The sequence below is a fragment of the Paralichthys olivaceus genome, chromosome 14, assembly GCF_024713975.1.
Source record: "Paralichthys olivaceus isolate ysfri-2021 chromosome 14, ASM2471397v2, whole genome shotgun sequence".
Classification (NCBI taxonomy): Eukaryota; Metazoa; Chordata; class Actinopteri; order Pleuronectiformes; family Paralichthyidae; genus Paralichthys; species Paralichthys olivaceus.
In genome coordinates, this window is record NC_091106.1 from 24106983 (window position 1) to 24124302 (window position 17320).

At 46.8% G+C, this 17320-nt stretch overlaps 2 protein-coding genes across 2 annotated transcripts; one reads left to right on the plus strand and one right to left on the minus strand.

Moving 5' to 3' along the window:
• Positions 1 to 4411: 4411 nt before the first annotated feature.
• On the minus strand, positions 4412 to 11349 carry LOC109648011 (early growth response protein 2b-like). The gene is made up of 2 exons (XM_069538816.1): positions 11049 to 11349; positions 4412 to 10907 (listed from the first exon to the last, which is right to left on the minus strand). The coding sequence occupies exons 1-2, from the start codon at positions 11206 to 11208 to the stop codon at positions 9841 to 9843; spliced, it is 1227 nt and encodes a 408-aa protein (XP_069394917.1). The 5' UTR covers positions 11209 to 11349; the 3' UTR covers positions 4412 to 9840.
• Positions 4476 to 7465, plus strand: adob (2-aminoethanethiol (cysteamine) dioxygenase b). The gene has a single exon (XM_020113723.2). The coding sequence runs from the start codon at positions 4476 to 4478 to the stop codon at positions 5244 to 5246; it is 771 nt and encodes a 256-aa protein (XP_019969282.2). The 3' UTR covers positions 5247 to 7465.
• Positions 11350 to 17320: the final 5971 nt, after the last annotated feature.

The window sequence follows — 17320 nt, forward strand, 5'->3', positions numbered from 1 at the left end:
GAATCTGTAAATCCACAGTTTGTGATTTATACACTTTCACTGACTCACTGATCTGTAGACAACAATATATGTGGATTATAAAACTGCAGTTAAATGATCTTTTATTACTTTTTACTAGAGGAAACGTTATTAAACCACACGAGACCAACACCCCCCACACTGCCCATATTCACACTCAGACATTCGCAGGTTTGAGCACAAACGATATTTGTCAAATGAAATTCTGCAGCATTAAAGTATAAAATCGACTGACGTAGAAGAGAAATCATAAAAACCTTTATTCCCTCACTTCGTGTTAGAATGCTCGGGGCTCTGAGGACGGGGAAAGAGACGAGGGTCTCAGTTCGTTTCTGCCCGAGAGCCTCGGAGTGCAGAACATAAGGAAGTGATTACCATGACAACACAGTTTTTTTTGTTTGTGGTTATTTTCTCAAGTCCAAATTCTCCTGAGGGAAAAGACACAAATATGTTGAAGTGATAAAACTCCACAGTTTTTTACTCAGTCGTGACTAAACTAACAAAATGATGTGAAAATGTCCATCTACAGCCTGTTTGTCCGTCCTGCTCCTCCTCTCGTCTCCGAGTCTCTGACATGGAAGGTAGTCCAGTATTTGTGTGGGGGTGACCGAACAGGAAATTGTCTGAAATGGAAACAAAATTCTGCCGTTTGAAGACGAGAAACCAGAGAAAGACTCAATAAGATAAATGTCAGATTCATTATGATAAATGTCAACATCAGTAAAACGTTGTGTAACATCCTGTTAAATGTTCAAATATAAATACATGAGTGTTTGTGCTCCCATCACCGAGGTTGGACTTTTTAGGTCAACAGAAGTTCAGATATATGCAAATGTGGGCAATGATGAGGACGTTCTGCAGGAGAGGAGCTCTGTTCAACTTTACAGAACTTTTACATTCACTAAAAACAAAAAGAAAAATGATGAGTAAATATTAGATTCAGCTGAGACGACTGTGTGACGAACATTAAACTAGAATCCTTGACATCACGACCTTCACATGAGCAGCTTCACCTGATTTCCTCACTTTAAAAATCTCTAGAAAACACATTTTTATTTTTGTCCTTTTCTCTTTTTCCATCTGATTCTTCAAACCATCTGTGCATTGGGAGAAAAATGAACCTGAGGCCACAACAACTGGTGATGTTACGGCTCCTGGCTGCCCCACAGCGTGTCAATAAATACTGAGAGCTGGTGTTGATCTTTCATGGAGCGAGTAAACACGATAACACTCTGACGTCACGCAGAGGCTCACACAACGCTGGCGTCCTCACGCTTGGGCCGTGAAATCATCGCTTTGACGTCTCTGCTCAGCAATAGATGTTTTCTCAAAACCCGTCGCACGCCTGTATCAGGGTGAGCATCTGCAGATCGTCCCCCTGCGGGCCGGGCATAGTCTGAGGCCATGTGGGCGACAGATAACAGGTTTCTGTGAGCAGACACACGGCTGAACGTCACAGAGCTGTTGTTTCACCGATAACAAGCAAAGGACGACACCTTTATCCAAAACCACCAGAGAAACTAGCAGCAGCTTTTATTGAGCGGTTTTTAGACTCGTGCGCTACATGACCAATCAAACACATGATCGTGCTGAAGTAAAAGTTATTGATGCAGTTCCCGGGTCAACACTTTGTTTGTGGGGTTAACTTTGCTTCCACAGAACGGCTGAGTTGTGTGTGATGTCAGCGGCTGCATGTGAAGTTTTCCTGTGGGATTCTCCGGCTTCCTGTCTAAGCCCTGTGGACCCAGGCCTCTGTCACAAAACACATTTGGATCCACTCAAGTCGGAAGAACGACGGCACGCAAACCTCCGATCGGCCTCGTTCAGCGTTCACACACAGACTCAGGGTCCCTGCACAGACTCAAAATTAAAAGTGGAACACAAGAAGAGAAGAAACGGACTGATTATCTGATATGTGATTATCGATCATGTTTCTGTAAAGTTGAACAACACGTGACACTTTTTAAAAACCACAGGAACTTTCCACTGGAACCAGGAACCTGTGCATGAACTTGAGCTTCCACCTCATCCACCAGGGTCTGAATTAAATAAATCTGTTAAACCCCCGATATGTTGCTGATTGGGGGGGGGGGGTAACGATGTTACACGTTAATTGATCGTAATATTTTACTTTCATCTGTATCGTCTTCGTCGGAGAAAAAAGGTCAAAAACCAAATCCGAGACAAACTTGTAATAATTGACGTTGTATTGATGAGATGTTTCACGCTGCAAAGCATCCTGGGAACTGCAGTCATCTAACTTTTTATGTTGTTTGACCTTTGACCTTTAAATCAAAGAGCCAGATGTTTTCTAACACAGTTGTTGATGCGAGAGGAAGAATTTCACATCAGTGTCTCTACAACTTTATCAATTTTAGCCTCCGAGACGACAGCAAACCTCAGAGTCCGAAGTTTACACACAACTGCTGCTGTTTACTGTTGTGTTATAAATATACAAGGCTGTGTGTGTGTGTGTGTGTGTGTGTGTGTGTGTGTGTGTGTGTGTGTGTAATTCATCCTGTTTATTTGAATTGGAGGACGACCTCCTGGACGCAGGGCTTCCACAGTTTGGCTCGACATCAGGGCTAAAACCGTCTGAGCTCTGAATCACGCCGTCTATTTTCAGCCTGCTCCCCCGTCCTGATGAAAACAACACGTAACTTCAGGAGAACCGCGTCGTCACGGCTGCAAACTCACTGTGGCGTGTTCTGGACGGACGACTGAGGCCCTGGTGTCACGTCGTGAGGAGGTGGGTGTCGGACAGAGTTGTTTTTCAAGACCCTGGCTGAAGATTGCTTCGTGGGAGCAGGTGACATGTCGAAGGACGGAAAGATGTTCGAGTCCTCGTGATCAGAAGGCCTCAGCAAAAATACTGTTTCTATTGTGAGCGTAGAAAAGTCACCACCAGGGCGACGGGTGTCACACTGGTTCTGATTGATGACGAACACTTCGCATGGTCAATTTAATTAGTAACAAATAAGTCGTTCAACATTTAAAGGCCTGGTAGGAGGGTTTAAAGGGATCTGGTCACAATCTGCAACCTGACCACTAGATGGCACTAAATCCTACAGACTGGTCCTTTAATGATTAACACTCTATTAAATAAACCGTAAATAAAGTAAAGTGAAGCCAAATCATCCTGATCTCCCCGTCATGACTGACAGCTGACACTGACTCCTGATTGGCTGGGTGGGTGTGTGGGCGGGACCTTGATACCACGGCTGATAACTTCTGCACAGACTTTGACTGGAAAAGCGCAAGATGGCGGCGTTCATAGAGACCAGATATATTCTTTGGTGGGATTCACAATCTGACCACAAGACATCACATGGGTCTGAATATTTGTCTCCCACCCACGACTTCCTGTTTCTCTCTGCTTTGATTTCAGCAATAAACACAAATAACTGTGTTTGTCGACAAATTCCCCCAAACAAGGTTTGTTTCATCGGTTTACATGAACGGACTTGTTGTCGCTCTCCTCTGATGAGCATGTGTGGGTTTGTGTTTCCCGGGAGAAACGTCCAAATTAACTTCCTACGTCTTTATAAGCAAGTGTCAAACACAAACACCACGACGAGTGAGTCACGCTCTCGTCCATGAGTCATTGTTGACGACACGGAGGCTGAAGTTCCTCCACAGCAGAGTCTTTATCCACTGAGCTGCAGAGAGTCACTGAGCCTTATTACTTATAACTGAGAGTGTTCTCTGTCAGAGCGGCTGATGTTTACAGATGTTCACTCTGAGGCCAGAGAGCAAGGTGAAACACTCTGGTGCATGCTGGGTAACGTAGTTCTCTGCAGACTCCCGTTGTGACCATTGATACTGAAAATAAAAAGTGACTGTGAATAAAACCTGAGCAACAACGACTCTGCTCCACATGTGAAGGACACATGATGCTGGTCAGAGCAGCAGGGGTCCACGAGCTGACTTCATTTCCCACAATGCAGCAGGTGTAACGCGCACAGAGCGGCGTGGTGCGGACGTGTTTGGCAGCAGGTCAACAATGGAAGAGTGAAACTCGAGAGAGTGTCTCAGAGGGTGAATGTCTGCGCTGACGGATGTTTCATCTTCATTACATGTGAAACATCTTCTGTCCGCAACGAGAACAACTCGTCACAACAAGCGAGTGGACCAATGAGCGAGGAGATAAGCTCCGCGAAGAGGAGGCCAGAGTGCCGAGCTCCCACTCCGCTCTCATTTCTGGGTGTCGTCTAAATCTGCCGTGCGTGTGTGTGTGTGTGTGTGTGTGTGTGTGTGTGTGTGTGTGTGTGTGTGTGTGTGTGTGTGTGTGTGTGTGTGTGTGTGTGTCACCACCCACAGGCACTCAGACCCGTGAATGATTGGACCGCGGAGTGAGCCATCCCTCCACTTGACGATCTGTGCAGCTAGCAGCAGTGCTAAGCTAACCAGCGGTCGGTGGAGTCGCGGTGACCGGGCAGAGTCGTTCCTCCTCCGGTATGATGCCAGGTGACAGCGACATGAGCTCCATCGTCCAGAGAATCGCCCACCAGGCTCTCGTGACGTTCCGCAGCCCGCCCCGGGTCGGAGGGGCCGACGCCGGGAAGTGTTTCCTAGAGAACCTCGGGAAGCTCAAGAGCCTGATGACGGAAGTGCGAGCGGCGGACCTGAAGCTCGTCCCGCGGAGAGCCGAGGACAGCCCGCCCGGTGTGGCCCCTCCGCTCCCCTTCCACCACGGAGCGCCCCCGGTCACCTACATGCACATCTGCGAGACGGAGCGCTTCAGCATGGGGGTGTTCCTGCTGAAGAGCGGCGCCTCCATCCCGCTGCACGACCACCCGGGGATGCACGGTGTCCTCAAGGTCCTGTACGGGAAGGTCAGGATCCGCTGCTTCGACCGGCTGGAGCGGCCGAGCGGCGGCGGCTCCACCGCGGCGCCTCCGCTCCCAGCGCCGGCCCAGGTGGGCTCTCTGCGGCGCTCCGTGCTCCGCTCCACCGGGGAGTACACGGAGGAGAGCGGGCCGTGCGTCCTCTCCCCTGACCGGGACAACCTCCACCACATCGACGCTGTGGACGGCCCCACGGCGTTCATGGACATCCTGGCCCCGCCATACGACCCGGACGACGGCAGGGACTGTCACTATTACCGGGTCCTGGAGGCGGATCCCGGGGAGCAGAAGGAGAAGGAGCTCTGGCTCATGGAGATCTCGCAGCCGCCGGATTTCTGGTGCGGAGGAGAACCGTACCCGGGCCCGGCGGTCTCCCTCTGATCCGTCCGATAAACGTCTTCTTTTCTCGGCCTGGTTCAGTGACCTCGGACAAACTGTGGTTAAATGTGTGATCCATGTGTGGAGCCGGGCCGAGCCGGGCCGGGCCGGGCCGGGCCGGGCCGAGCCGAGCCGGGCCGAGGGTCAACACCTCCTGAATGTATCTGTGCAGGTGGAGGGAACATCAGGTGACCTCAGTGTCTGTGCTGCAAAGACTGAATTCAAATTATAATCACACTTCCTCCATCAGCTTCATGCACTAAAGCTCCTCAGCCTCCATCACAAAGGGAATCAAACCATTTTCATGAAGCGTTTCTGCTCCTTCATCATTCATCCACTGAATCTGGGTTTTTCATAGTTTAGTGTATTTTCAGTCAGAGTCTTGTAGCTGAGGTCACCTGGACGTCTGCTGTCCTCCGCACGTCCCGGATCCTGTGTGAGTCCATGAGAAACTGTAGAAATGTTTCATCTCCAGGTTAAAGGGTTCAAAAACAGAAGACATCACCAAGATTGGACTTTGAGGACATGAATATGTAAAAAACAACAACAAAAAGGCCCCTGAGAGGTTTATTGATGCCAAGAAATGAAGGAGTGATGATGTGCAGGGGCCTGATGCTGCGTTCGAGAAGAGTCGCTGCTGCAAGTTTCTAATCCAACAAAAATCAGTTGAGAGTTTCTGCGGAACCCTGACGTCTAATTTAAAGCATCACACTGTGACCTTTAGATGCACTGCACAACCTTAGACTGACCCATGATGTCCATTGGTAAAATGGTAACATTTAGACGTCCTGCATGAAAAAAACACTGAGTTATTTGGGTAATTATACATTTGTCTGGGATTTCCAGATGTGTGGCTGCTCCTGAGCTGAAATGTCTCTGCTGCTGCTGGTGGAAGTTTTCCCGGACCACTGAGGTGGAGGCGTCCATGTGTTCAAACCGTCTTCCTGCTCGAGGTTTTGTCCTGTTTGTTTGTCGGATGAAAAAACGTGTGAATCTTCAGGTTTATTCTTTAGTTTTGACTGAAAATCATCTAAAGCTGCAGGTTTTCTTGTGATTAGGACTCAAGAGTTTGCTCCTCAGGACTGTTTGTGATTTGCTGACTGATTGTTTGTAAAGCTGTGCACTAATTTCCCATGTTTGAAAAGAGACGTTTTCCCTGTTCGCTTGAGCTCCAGCGTCGGATTAAGAATCATAAAGTTGTTCATGTCACAGTTTGAGTTTTTTTGATTTAATCAGACGATTGAGGAGAATCTGGAGCTGTTTTCAGACTTGAAATATCTGGAGAATAATGTGTGGACATGTTGTGTAGACATGTTGTGTAGTCATGTTGTGTAGACATGTTGTGTAGTCAGTGTGTGTGTAGCAGATTGTCGACTCGTTCACAACAACAGGAACATGTGGGTAACAAGGGGTGGAGCCTGTAGAGCAGCAGGAGGCGGGACATGACGTCTTAACTCCGCTGTGTAAAGATCAGTGTTGTTGTTTACAGCTCGTCCACACGGCGTCGGCCCTCATCACCAAAACATCTGGAACCTCCTCGTCTTTCCAAGTTGACGTCTTCCTCTTCTACGTGTCCGGCTCCTCTTCTTCATCCTGAGACATTTGTGTTCTTCAGTTTCACGTCCGTCACGTGTTAGAAACCTCAGAGACACGCCCACTCGCTCACTGAGAAGGTTCCAGATGTTTTACCAGAGGCTGCAGGAGAAGATCCAGAACACGTCCAGAGACACTGACTCCGACATTTGTCCTCACACACAGAACATGTGAGGAACATGTCCAGACTTCAGTTCAGGTCTGAAAACAGCTTGAGGGTTTGATTTATAATAATGGAAAGAAACTGCTACTTAATTTAATAAATGTAATTTGCTACTAAAAGAAATCAGCACTTAAACGTTAAATAATATAAAAGTGCAGTGAAGCTCCAGAGTAAAGAACTTAGAGCCACGTGAAGAGCTCAGCTCGTGAGATGTGGGAGACTTTGAAATGAGAAGTGATTCATCTTATATTCTGTTTTATTTTTGAAAATTGTTTAAAACATATTCAGAGTTGCTGCATGATTGAATTTGTGAACAGTGAAGTCGGATGTTCTGAACGTTGAATCACAGACGACAGGTCCTATAATCAGCTCTTTAAATCAGACCTGAGAATCTGATTCTGTATCCATGTTTCTGCCATGAAGATTTTCTCTGTTCATATAAACCGTGATGTTTATTTTGCTTAAACTCGTCGTCTCCTTCTTTCAACGTCTCCGCCTGTTTTCATATCATCAGTAAGTAATAAATCCAAACTGATCAGAAACATGAACAAACATCAGAGATAAGAACGAGCTGAAACCACAGAAACATCTTGACAAACATTTATTTAATGTCTACTTTGATTCTTTAGCTTGGTCCCATCTGCTAACATGGAGGAGGAGGGTTTATAACCTAAACTGCAGCCAGACACCAGCTGGATGTTTATTTACAGTCTGTGGTTAAATGTAATTCGACAATATGAATCATTAGAGAACCAATGTGTAGGAGTTAGTACCATCTAGTGGTGAGGTTGCAGATTGCTGGTTTCAGACTCTTTAGCAGTGGCTTCACTTTCCAGACCCAAAGTTTACGTCTGTTTTATAAAGAGTCTGTTTGTTTGTGTCGTCTGAAGTGAAAGCAGCAACTGAGAAGAACATTTATTTCCATCGACAACAAGCATCGGTCGAGCACAAGAGAAGTTTGTTTTCATAAAAGTTACAAAACACAAAACCAGGAGTTTCTCTCTCTCTCTCTCTCTCTCTCTCTCTCTCTCTCTCTCTTTACAAATATCAACAGGTTTGAAAAACATAAACACAAATAAACACATCTGTCCAGAACCTTGAGATGATCAGGCAGCAGTCTGATGAGACCCAAACCAGGTAACGTTCTGTGTCTGACGATGACGTAAACTCTCCATCAGGACTAAATTAAATTCTATTATCACACAAAAGAAGATTTTCTTTAATCAAGTCATTTTCCAGCCAATGACGTTTTCCCTGACGCTGCCTTTCCACCAACATGGAGCAGGTTCTGGTTCACACAACAATTTAAAAGCATTTCAACCCAGAAATAGATAAATTAGCTGTTGACCCAGGAAGTGGATCCTCATGTGGAACCATAGATTGTAAATAAAAACCAACAACTCCACTTCCTGCATTGAACAGAAATGAAGCCAAAATATTTCAGATGCAAACACTGCCATCTTGTGGTGATGATGTCATTTGCAGTCAGAGTCTGTGCAGAAGTGATTGCGTATCGAGGTCCCTCCCACACATATCCTCAAACCAATCCTCAGTCAGTGTCAGCTGTCAATCATGACGTCTCCGTCTGTTTTTATATCATCAGTAACTGATTGAACCAAACTGATCACAAACACTCGAACAAACATTTATTTAACGTCTACTTTGAGTTTTTAGTTTGGTCCCATCTGCTAACATGGAGGAGGAGGGTGTATGACTGCAGCCAGACACCAGGGGGCTTCATTTTCAGGGAGCCGTCATGTCGTCCATCTTTATTTAGTCTGTGTTATGAACCAACAACTTATGACATCATCGTTTGAGTGTTTTTATGATAATACCCTTGTGACATCACAGTGTCTTGGGTCATTCGGGAACAAAACTTTAAAACATGAATGATTTCAGCTCTTTATCGTCACAACAGTAGAAAATACTGTTCATCTTTAGAAAAGTTCTTTTTCATTCAATCTTAACAAGAGAAGATGTTTGGATTCACTTAAATTAGAACTGACAGAATATTCAAGGCAGAAGATGAGATGATAAAAAACCAAGTATCAGAGTTCTCGTGTTTATTATTGTAGTTTTCCAGTGAAACTCTTGAGCCTCACTCATCTGCAGGACGTTGGTCTGAAGTGTGGTTGAAACCCTGAGAGCGTGAAGCACGATGCCTTGCCACAGGGCACTACGGTGAGCTGAGTCCTGGCTCCACCTGTTTGTCTTTCAAACCAAATTTCTGGATTTCACTGAACTGAAGCCACAAATGTTCAGTTTTCACTTTGGAGGAAAATCAAGCTTCTGAATCAACAATGATAAATAATGAATTCTGTCTGATTTCTGAGGTTGTGATTCCAAACAACTTTCTACTGAGAACAAAAAACTACATATTCAGACCAGATGTGGCTCAGACAGAAAGGACCAGAGGACCAGAGGACCTGAGGACCAGAGGACCTGAGGACCTGAGGGCAAGAGGACCTGAGGACCTGAGGACCAGAGGACCTGAGGACCTGAGGGCCAGAGGACCAGAGGACCCGAGGGCCAGAAAACCAGAGGACCAGAGGAACTGAGGATCTGAGGACCAGAGGACCAGAGAACCAGAGGACCTGAGGACCAGAGGACCTGAGGACCCGAGGGCCAGAGAACCAGAGGACCCGAGGGCCAGAAAACCAGAGGACCAGAGGAACTGAGGAACTGAGGATCTGAGGACCAGAGGACCAGAGAACCAGAGGACCTGAGGACCAGAGGACCAGAGGACCAGAAAACCAGAGGACCAGAGGAACTGAGGAACTGAGGACCCGAGGACCAGTGGACCAGAGAACCAGAGGACCTGAGGACCTGAGGGCCAGAGGACTAGGACGCGGAGGTCCTCTTCTCTTTCTGCCGCAGGTGAATCTTCATGTGTCGCCTCCTCTCGTCGCTCCGGGCGAACTTCCTCCCGCACTGGTCACAGGAGAAGGGTTTCTCTCCGGTGTGCGTGCGGATGTGCGTGGTGAGGTGGTCGCTGCGGCTGAAGTTGCGCATGCAGATGCGGCACTGAAATGGTTTGTGGCCCGTGTGGATGCGCAGGTGCCGGCTCAGCTCGTCCGACCGAGAGAACCTGCGGTCGCAGCTCTCCGCCGGACACGGGTACGGCCTCTGGTGCACCGGCGTCTTGCTGGGCCGGTTCGGGTATTTTCTGGGTCTCAGGATCGGCCTCAGAGGGAGGCTCTGGTGGCTGGGGAAGGCGGCGGCCATCGGACCATCGGAGGCTGGTGAGGGCGCACCGAGCGTAAAGTTCCTGATGGTGTTGAGAGGCGTGAGAGGCGGAGGCATCCTGAGGGAGTCCAGCGGATACGGGAGGGATTTCCTCTCGGGGAAAGCCGCCTGGATGTCTCTCTGGCAGCTCTGCGGGTAGAAGCCTCCGTAGTCCGGCATGATGGAGAGCAGCGCGGCGCCGTCAACGGTCGGTTTGGGCGCAGAGTTGTAGGATGGAGGCGCGTGGTACGTCGCCAGGTATCCGCCCGAGGACTGGTCCGGGTACATGTCTGCGCTGCACGAGTAGGAAGGAGCCGGATGGGGGTGGGGGTGTGAATGTGGGTGAGAGTGAGGGTGAGGGGGCGCGTACATGTGGCTGATGTCCGGCTGACCGTGCGCCATGGCACCGTCCCCCGTGTCCGCTGCCTCTCCCCCTCCTCCTGCGTAAATATCTGGAGATGCTGGAGTCGACCCGGGCACGGAGGTCGGGTCAGGGGAGACGATGTCAGCGCTGACCACGTTGATGACGTCCTCCGGTGTCCACGGTCCTCCTGCGCTTCTGGACTCCACCGAGAACTTCCCAGAAAACGCCACTGGGTGCGTGCGTAAAGTTGCCACGTACTGCGCCAAGTCACCGTGGAGCTGCAGCTCAGGTGCGCTCCTGTCGTCCAGCAGAAGATCACCTGAGACAGGAGGGAAACACGGCCGGTTAGAGACAGAGTGGGAATAAAGGATCGACTTACATTCGATGACATGGTTCGTACTTTACGCACAAAACTTCCCTGAATCATCTTTTTGAAATGATCTCCAGAGCAGATTCTTACCATCCTCATCAGGTTTCCCGTCATGCTCTTCGACCTCCTCTTTAAAAAACCCTGACCTGTGTGACGTCAACTCTCCCTCCGCCATGTAAACATCTTTATTCACTAAACTGTCCACGACCCTGAGAGACGCAGGAACCTCACCCACCAACTTTACGCTCATTGTGTCCTGGAGACTCGGATGAGTCCGGATCAGTTTTTATAAAGCTGCTGCTCCTCTGACTCCATCGTGATGAACATCCCCTCTGAGGTAAACAGCTCCTGAAGCCGCTCTATGGTTTTAAAGGGGATCTCTTTGTGTCCCGTTGCGTCATTGACCAAATATGGACTTAAAAAAAAAAAGGAGCGAGGACTCCAGAAATAGGTCTGGAGCAGCAGATCGTGACGACACGTGGGAACAGAGAAAATCACGTGTTTGAGTTGAAATCAGGAATAAAAATCTGCTCCAGCGTGAATGGAGGTTATGATTTGATCGAGCACGTGCTGCTCTCTCCTGCTGCGAAGGGAATTCAAGCTCCATCAGTTCCGGTGTCTCTGTCTCCATAAAAGGTTCCTCCGGTGAGAGCAGCTCTTTAAGGACAATATCCGGAGATGATCCCACTCACTGACTCCTCTGTTCTCTGATTCCGATGCAGTGATAAGTGTTTGAATCAACACAACCACATTTTAAAACAACTTTCCATCAGATGAGAAGAAGCAGAGCATCGCTCATCATCTCCACCGAGTCCCAACAGTGTTTCACTGATTCTCTCCTGCAACTCACTGGAAGATATCAGTCCTGAAGCAACGAGATGTTTACTTCATTAATTATTCTCCCAGAAATCAGTAAACATGTTGGAAGACGCTGCTCAAGTTTAAAGAAAGTGATAAAACCCTGAAGAAGATCAGCACCAGCTTCACCAGCTTCACCAGCTTCATCAGCTTCACCAGCTTCATCAGCTTCACCAGCTTCACCAGCTTCACCAGCTTCACCAGCTTCATCAGCTTCACCAGCTTCACCAGCTTCATCAGCTTCACCAGCTTCATCAGCTTCACCAGCTTCATCAGCTTCACCAGCTTCACCAGCTTCACCAGCTTCACCAGCTTCACCAGCTTCACCAGCTTCATCAGCTTCATCAGCTTCATCAGCTTCATCAGCTTCACCAGCTTCATCAGCTTCATCAGCTTCATCAGCTTCATCAGCTTCACCAGCTTCACCAGCTTCATCAGCTTCACCAGCTTCACCAGCTTCATCAGCTTCACCAGCTTCACCAGCTTCACCAGCTTCATCAGCTTCACCAGCTTCACCAGCTTCACCAGCTTCATCAGCTTCATCAGCTTCATCAGCTTCACCAGCTTCACCAGCTTCACCAGTTTCATCAGTTTCACCAGCTTCATCAGCTTCACCAGCTTCACCAGCTTCATTAATGTGTGATCCTGCTGAACAACTCACAAACACCTCGTTTAATGTTCTGCATCGTGAACCTTCTGGTCTGTTGATGCACTGAGGTTTCTGTGTGTGTGTGTGTGTGTATGTGTGTGTGTGTGTGTGTGTGTGTGTGTGTGATGTTGATGAACTGCTGACCATCGTTGATTCAAAGCTTCAGGACTTTGTGTTCTTCTAGTTTTCTGAGCTGAAGAGAGAAATCCAGACGTTTGAACTCAGGATTTAGATTCTGAAGCTTCTGCTGATCTCAGATCTGTGGAGACGAGCAGGAGGACGGCAGCTCTCGGAGCCTTTTGAACGCCCACTGGTACAAAAATGTTGGTGTGTATTGTCGTTGTGTGGCGAACCGCCCACCCTGTGGCAGATGGGGGTTTGGTGTGTCGCACACACACACACACACACACACACACACACACAGGGAAACACATGCACACACTTAGAAAACACACTCTTTCTGGCGCTTCGACTCATGAACACTCCCACACAAACACACACACACACACACACAAACACACACAAACACACAAACACACACACACACACACATTCACACACAAACACTCACACTCTAACACACACACACACTCTAACACACACACACACACACACTCTAACACACACACACACACACACACAGGGAAACACATGCACACACTTAGAAAACACACTCTTTCTGGCGCTTCGACTCATGAACACTCCCACACAAACACACACACACACACTCACACTCTAACACACACACACACTCACACTCTAACACACACACACACACACTCACACTCTAACACACACACACTCACACTCTAACACACACACACACACACACACTCACACTCTAACACACACACACACACTGCTCCATGGGGACGGTGCCCTGCTTCCACCCTTCGCCTACGCTCCTCCGAGCCGCCGAGGCTCAGGGGGGTTCGTGGTTTTGTGTTTGGTGGCTCTGGGTGTCAGCCGGGGGTCCGGCGGCTCGGCAGACCCCACCACGCCGATTAATCATCTGTCACATGCCGGTTTTGTTAATGTGGATCTTTGTCTTCGCCCTGAAACGACGCTCGGGTCGAGTCGGGCCTGCTCGCTGCCGGCTGCCGTCCTTTCCAATTCTGAAACCGAGCGACGTCGTGAACCAACGAAAACCATCTAACGTCTGTTTCTTTCTTCACACCGAAGCTTTTTTTAGATGCGGTCGTCATCTGCAAATCATGTGACCTCTGACCCCTCGTATCACCTCAGTCACATGAACCTACAGCAGCTTGTGTCTCCTGCTAACTGCAGCTAGCTGCTACATCCACTCTCTAAAAAACATGAAGCTGGATTTTAAAATTAGTTAAGTGATTAAAAAACAAATGAATGTTTCTCCTCAGTAAACTTTTTAACATCATCTCAGTGTTTCTGCTGTTGCTCTTTTGAAAACATCCGTTTTTGTAACGTTTCCCACCAGATTGGTCTTCGTCGCTGTAACGTCCTGATTTCTCTGAACGCATCACGAGTATCTTTACTTCACTTTTCTTTGACTGAAGCGAAAACTTAAATTCTCTCAGGAGAAAAAGTCTCGTTCTGACAAACGAGTCTTCGTCCTCTGAAACATTCGACCAGACTCTGAATCGCTTTGTTCAACAAAAGACGCGGAGACTTTAAATAAACGCCATAAATCACGTGAATTTCCTGTCACGACTCTTTTCACATCGGCTGATGACTCAATCCTGGATTTTCCTGCAGCGAACGATGGAATTAAATCGTATTTAAACTCAGAGTTCCTTCATGAAGGAGCAGAAATAAAGGTTTGATAAACGTTTCCTGAGGAAACTAAGATTTAACTGTCGGTGTTAATTGAACTCGGTCGGACACACGAGATCTGGTTCAGAGGTTTCGGAGGTGTTGGGGGACGATGACCTCACTGAGCATCAGTGGAAGCGATTGCATATTCATGGGAAATGTATTGACTGCTGAGCGTGTGATAATAGACAGACACATCAATGAGGCAGTGAATCCCTCCATCATTATCTGTGGGAGCAGGAAGTGTCGCCTGCTCGTCCACTGAACGTTGTGTCGAGAAGGAGCCGGTTTTCAAATCACACATTTCACAAAGAACCACTGCAGAGTTCGGACACGTTCGGAGATCAGTGAATCACACTCGACGGGTCGAAGAGACAAAATCAAAGAGAAGTAGAGAAAAGACTGAAAACTACACGTGTGTTGTTTCAGGAGGATTCTCCGTCAGAAGCTTCAAAGTAAAAGCAGCGTTGTTCATATAAAACAGGAACAACTTGAATATATACTATTGTGTTTCTGTATCATTCAAAGTACTCACACTAAAGTATTTCATCTTCTGACGTATCGAGGCCTCGTGTTGACTCTTCTGGAATTATCTAATCTTATCTTATATTATCTTATCTTATCTTATTTTATCTAAACTTATTTTATCTAATCTTATAAATACTGAGGGTTTTCTGTCTTTAGTTTCCATGTTGGATTCATGTTTAAGTCACAGCAGCTCAGATTTTCTACTTCCTGCAGAAACTTCAATTAAAACAATTCATACAAGAAATTTCATGAAGAAAAGAAAAAGACCTAAAACTAATGAATCTTTATTTTCATCATGAATCAATCAGCTGATTATTTCACTCGTTGATTCATTAATTGATGAATCGTTTTCTAGAGCTTGAAATGTTTTGTCCAAAGATCCGAGAGATATTTTTCTGTTCATGACGAAGTGAAGCAGCAAAGATTCACTTGAACAAAACTTCTGGAAAAAATATCTCAGACACTCGAGAGCATTTTAAAAATAATCAGTGAATCTCGGATCAATCAGCTGACGGATCAACAAGAACCATAAAACAAAACACTAACACATTTACGACTCACTCTGAAATCCTCCTGCTCCTCCGTCAGGGGTCCCACCAAGACGACGTCCGCTGGGGCCTCCTCCTCCTTCTCCTCCTCGCTCTCCAGAGAGATGGACGGAGAAAGAGAACCAGAGAGAGAGAGAGAGAGAGAGAGAGAGAGAGAGAGAGAGAAAGAAATATGATGGAGAAGAGCCTGAGATGCAGCCGGAGGTGAACGGAACTCAAACCCTGTGCGACCACAGAGTTACCCGCTCCTCTGGGTTTGTGGCTCGGCCCCGGAAAGGGTCATCGTCACCCGGGGTCTGAGTGGGCCGTCGATGACAAAAAGAGAGAGAGAGAGAGAGAGAGAGAGAGAGAGAGAGTGGGGGGGAGAAACAATACGATTGTTCCCAGCTCACTTTGCTTCCACCCTCACAGTTAAAATTGTTATGCTAATGAAGTGGATTTTTCTCCGGACAGCAGAGAGATGTTTCTGTGACGGGGCGTGGGAGGCCGGAGGTGTTCGGGTCAGCCGCGGAGCTCTGCCTCGTCCCGGAGCAAGGCAGCTGCTGCTCAGCACGCCAAGACGACAGCAGTGACGAAGATGATGCTGAGGATGAAGCTCAGAACCGTTTCCCTCTGTGATGTTCCTCAGATGAGAAGACATCAGGTCGTCTCTGGTGACCTTTGACCCCTTGAACCAACCTCAGTCACCGACGTGATGAAACCTCGAGCATCTGAAGTGGGAGAATAAAAGTTTGAATCTTATTTCGGGGCAAAGTTTCAGACATGACGGTGACTCACTGCCGAGACTCGGAGTTGAGTTACTGTGACGGTTGAAAGTCTCTTTTCAACAAAGGGCCGCTCGTTCTGCTGCTGTGATGTTTACACGGAACCAAACAAAGACACCGTGACGACGCTGCCGAGGACCTGACCAGTACATGTTACATCACATGTTACATTACATGTTACATTACATGTTACATCACATGTTACATTACATGTCGTGATGTCAGACTCAGGAACAACACGGAAACATTTGCAAACTGTAAAAGAGGCCGAGGCCACAACAAAAAGTGTGTGTGTGTGTGTGTGTGTGTGTGTGTGTGTGAGTGTGTGTGTGTGTGTGTGTGTGTGTGTGTGTGTGTGTGTGTGTGTGTGTGTGTGTGTGTGTGTGTGTGTGAAGGGGTTGCCAGAGCAGAAAGGGCAACCCCCTCGTCCTCGTCAGGGCTGAGTGGGCGGACGGTCCAGATGGATTACTGCGGTCAGCTCGTAAACCTGAAACACAAAGTGAACAAACATGAGATCGTTTCATAATTTTCTGTTCTTCGTCCGTCGTTATATTTATTATTATAATTTCTCATCAGTGATCAGGTTGAAATTTATTCAAATATTTGTTTTGTGCCTTTTTTCTTTCTGTGACTTGACTGAACGTCAAAGTGAAAAGTTTTTTATTTGTGCAGATTTGTTTGAATTCAACACATTTATTCTTTTATTTATTCACATGTTCACGTAATTATCTGGACGTGTTCTGGACATCTAACACGTTTGTGACTTTATTCAGGAGTAAATGTTCGTGTCACATTAATAAACAGTTTTCTCACCGACAGTTTTATGCAGATGATTAAAAAACAGATTCGATTGTTTGATTAGAATCAAGAACAAACACAGACACAAATGAAGGATGAAACTTAAATCAATGTGAGTGTAGAACATTTAATCAAACTAAAATCTAAACAGTAAATAAAATACAAACACATTAAAATCAGAGTTTGGTTCATGATGAGCTGAATATTTCACACCACTTGTAAAAATTGTTAATTTGAAACATGTGGTTTTACACATACATGTTCTACAGCACATAATAGATCTGAAAATTATAAAGTGAGAATAATAAATGTTAAATTAACAGATAATAATAATGATATAATACATAAAATAAAAAATAAAAGTAGACATGTGAAATATAAAATATAAAATAATTATAGATATAAAACAATGAATATAAATAATATATG

What these genes read in the sequence shown, in the direction of transcription:
- LOC109648011 (XM_069538816.1), bottom strand. Translation starts at nt 11,208, where the DNA reads ATGAGCGTAAAGTTGGTGGGTGAGGTTCCTGCGTCTCTCAGGGTCGTG. An exon ending in CGGGAAACCTGATGAGGATG is followed by an intron (nt 10,908 to 11,048) that starts GTAAGAATCTGC and finishes CTCCTGTCTCAG; the next exon opens with GTGATCTTCTGCTGGACGAC.
- adob (XM_020113723.2), top strand. Translation starts at nt 4,476, where the DNA reads ATGATGCCAGGTGACAGCGACATGAGCTCCATCGTCCAGAGAATCGCC.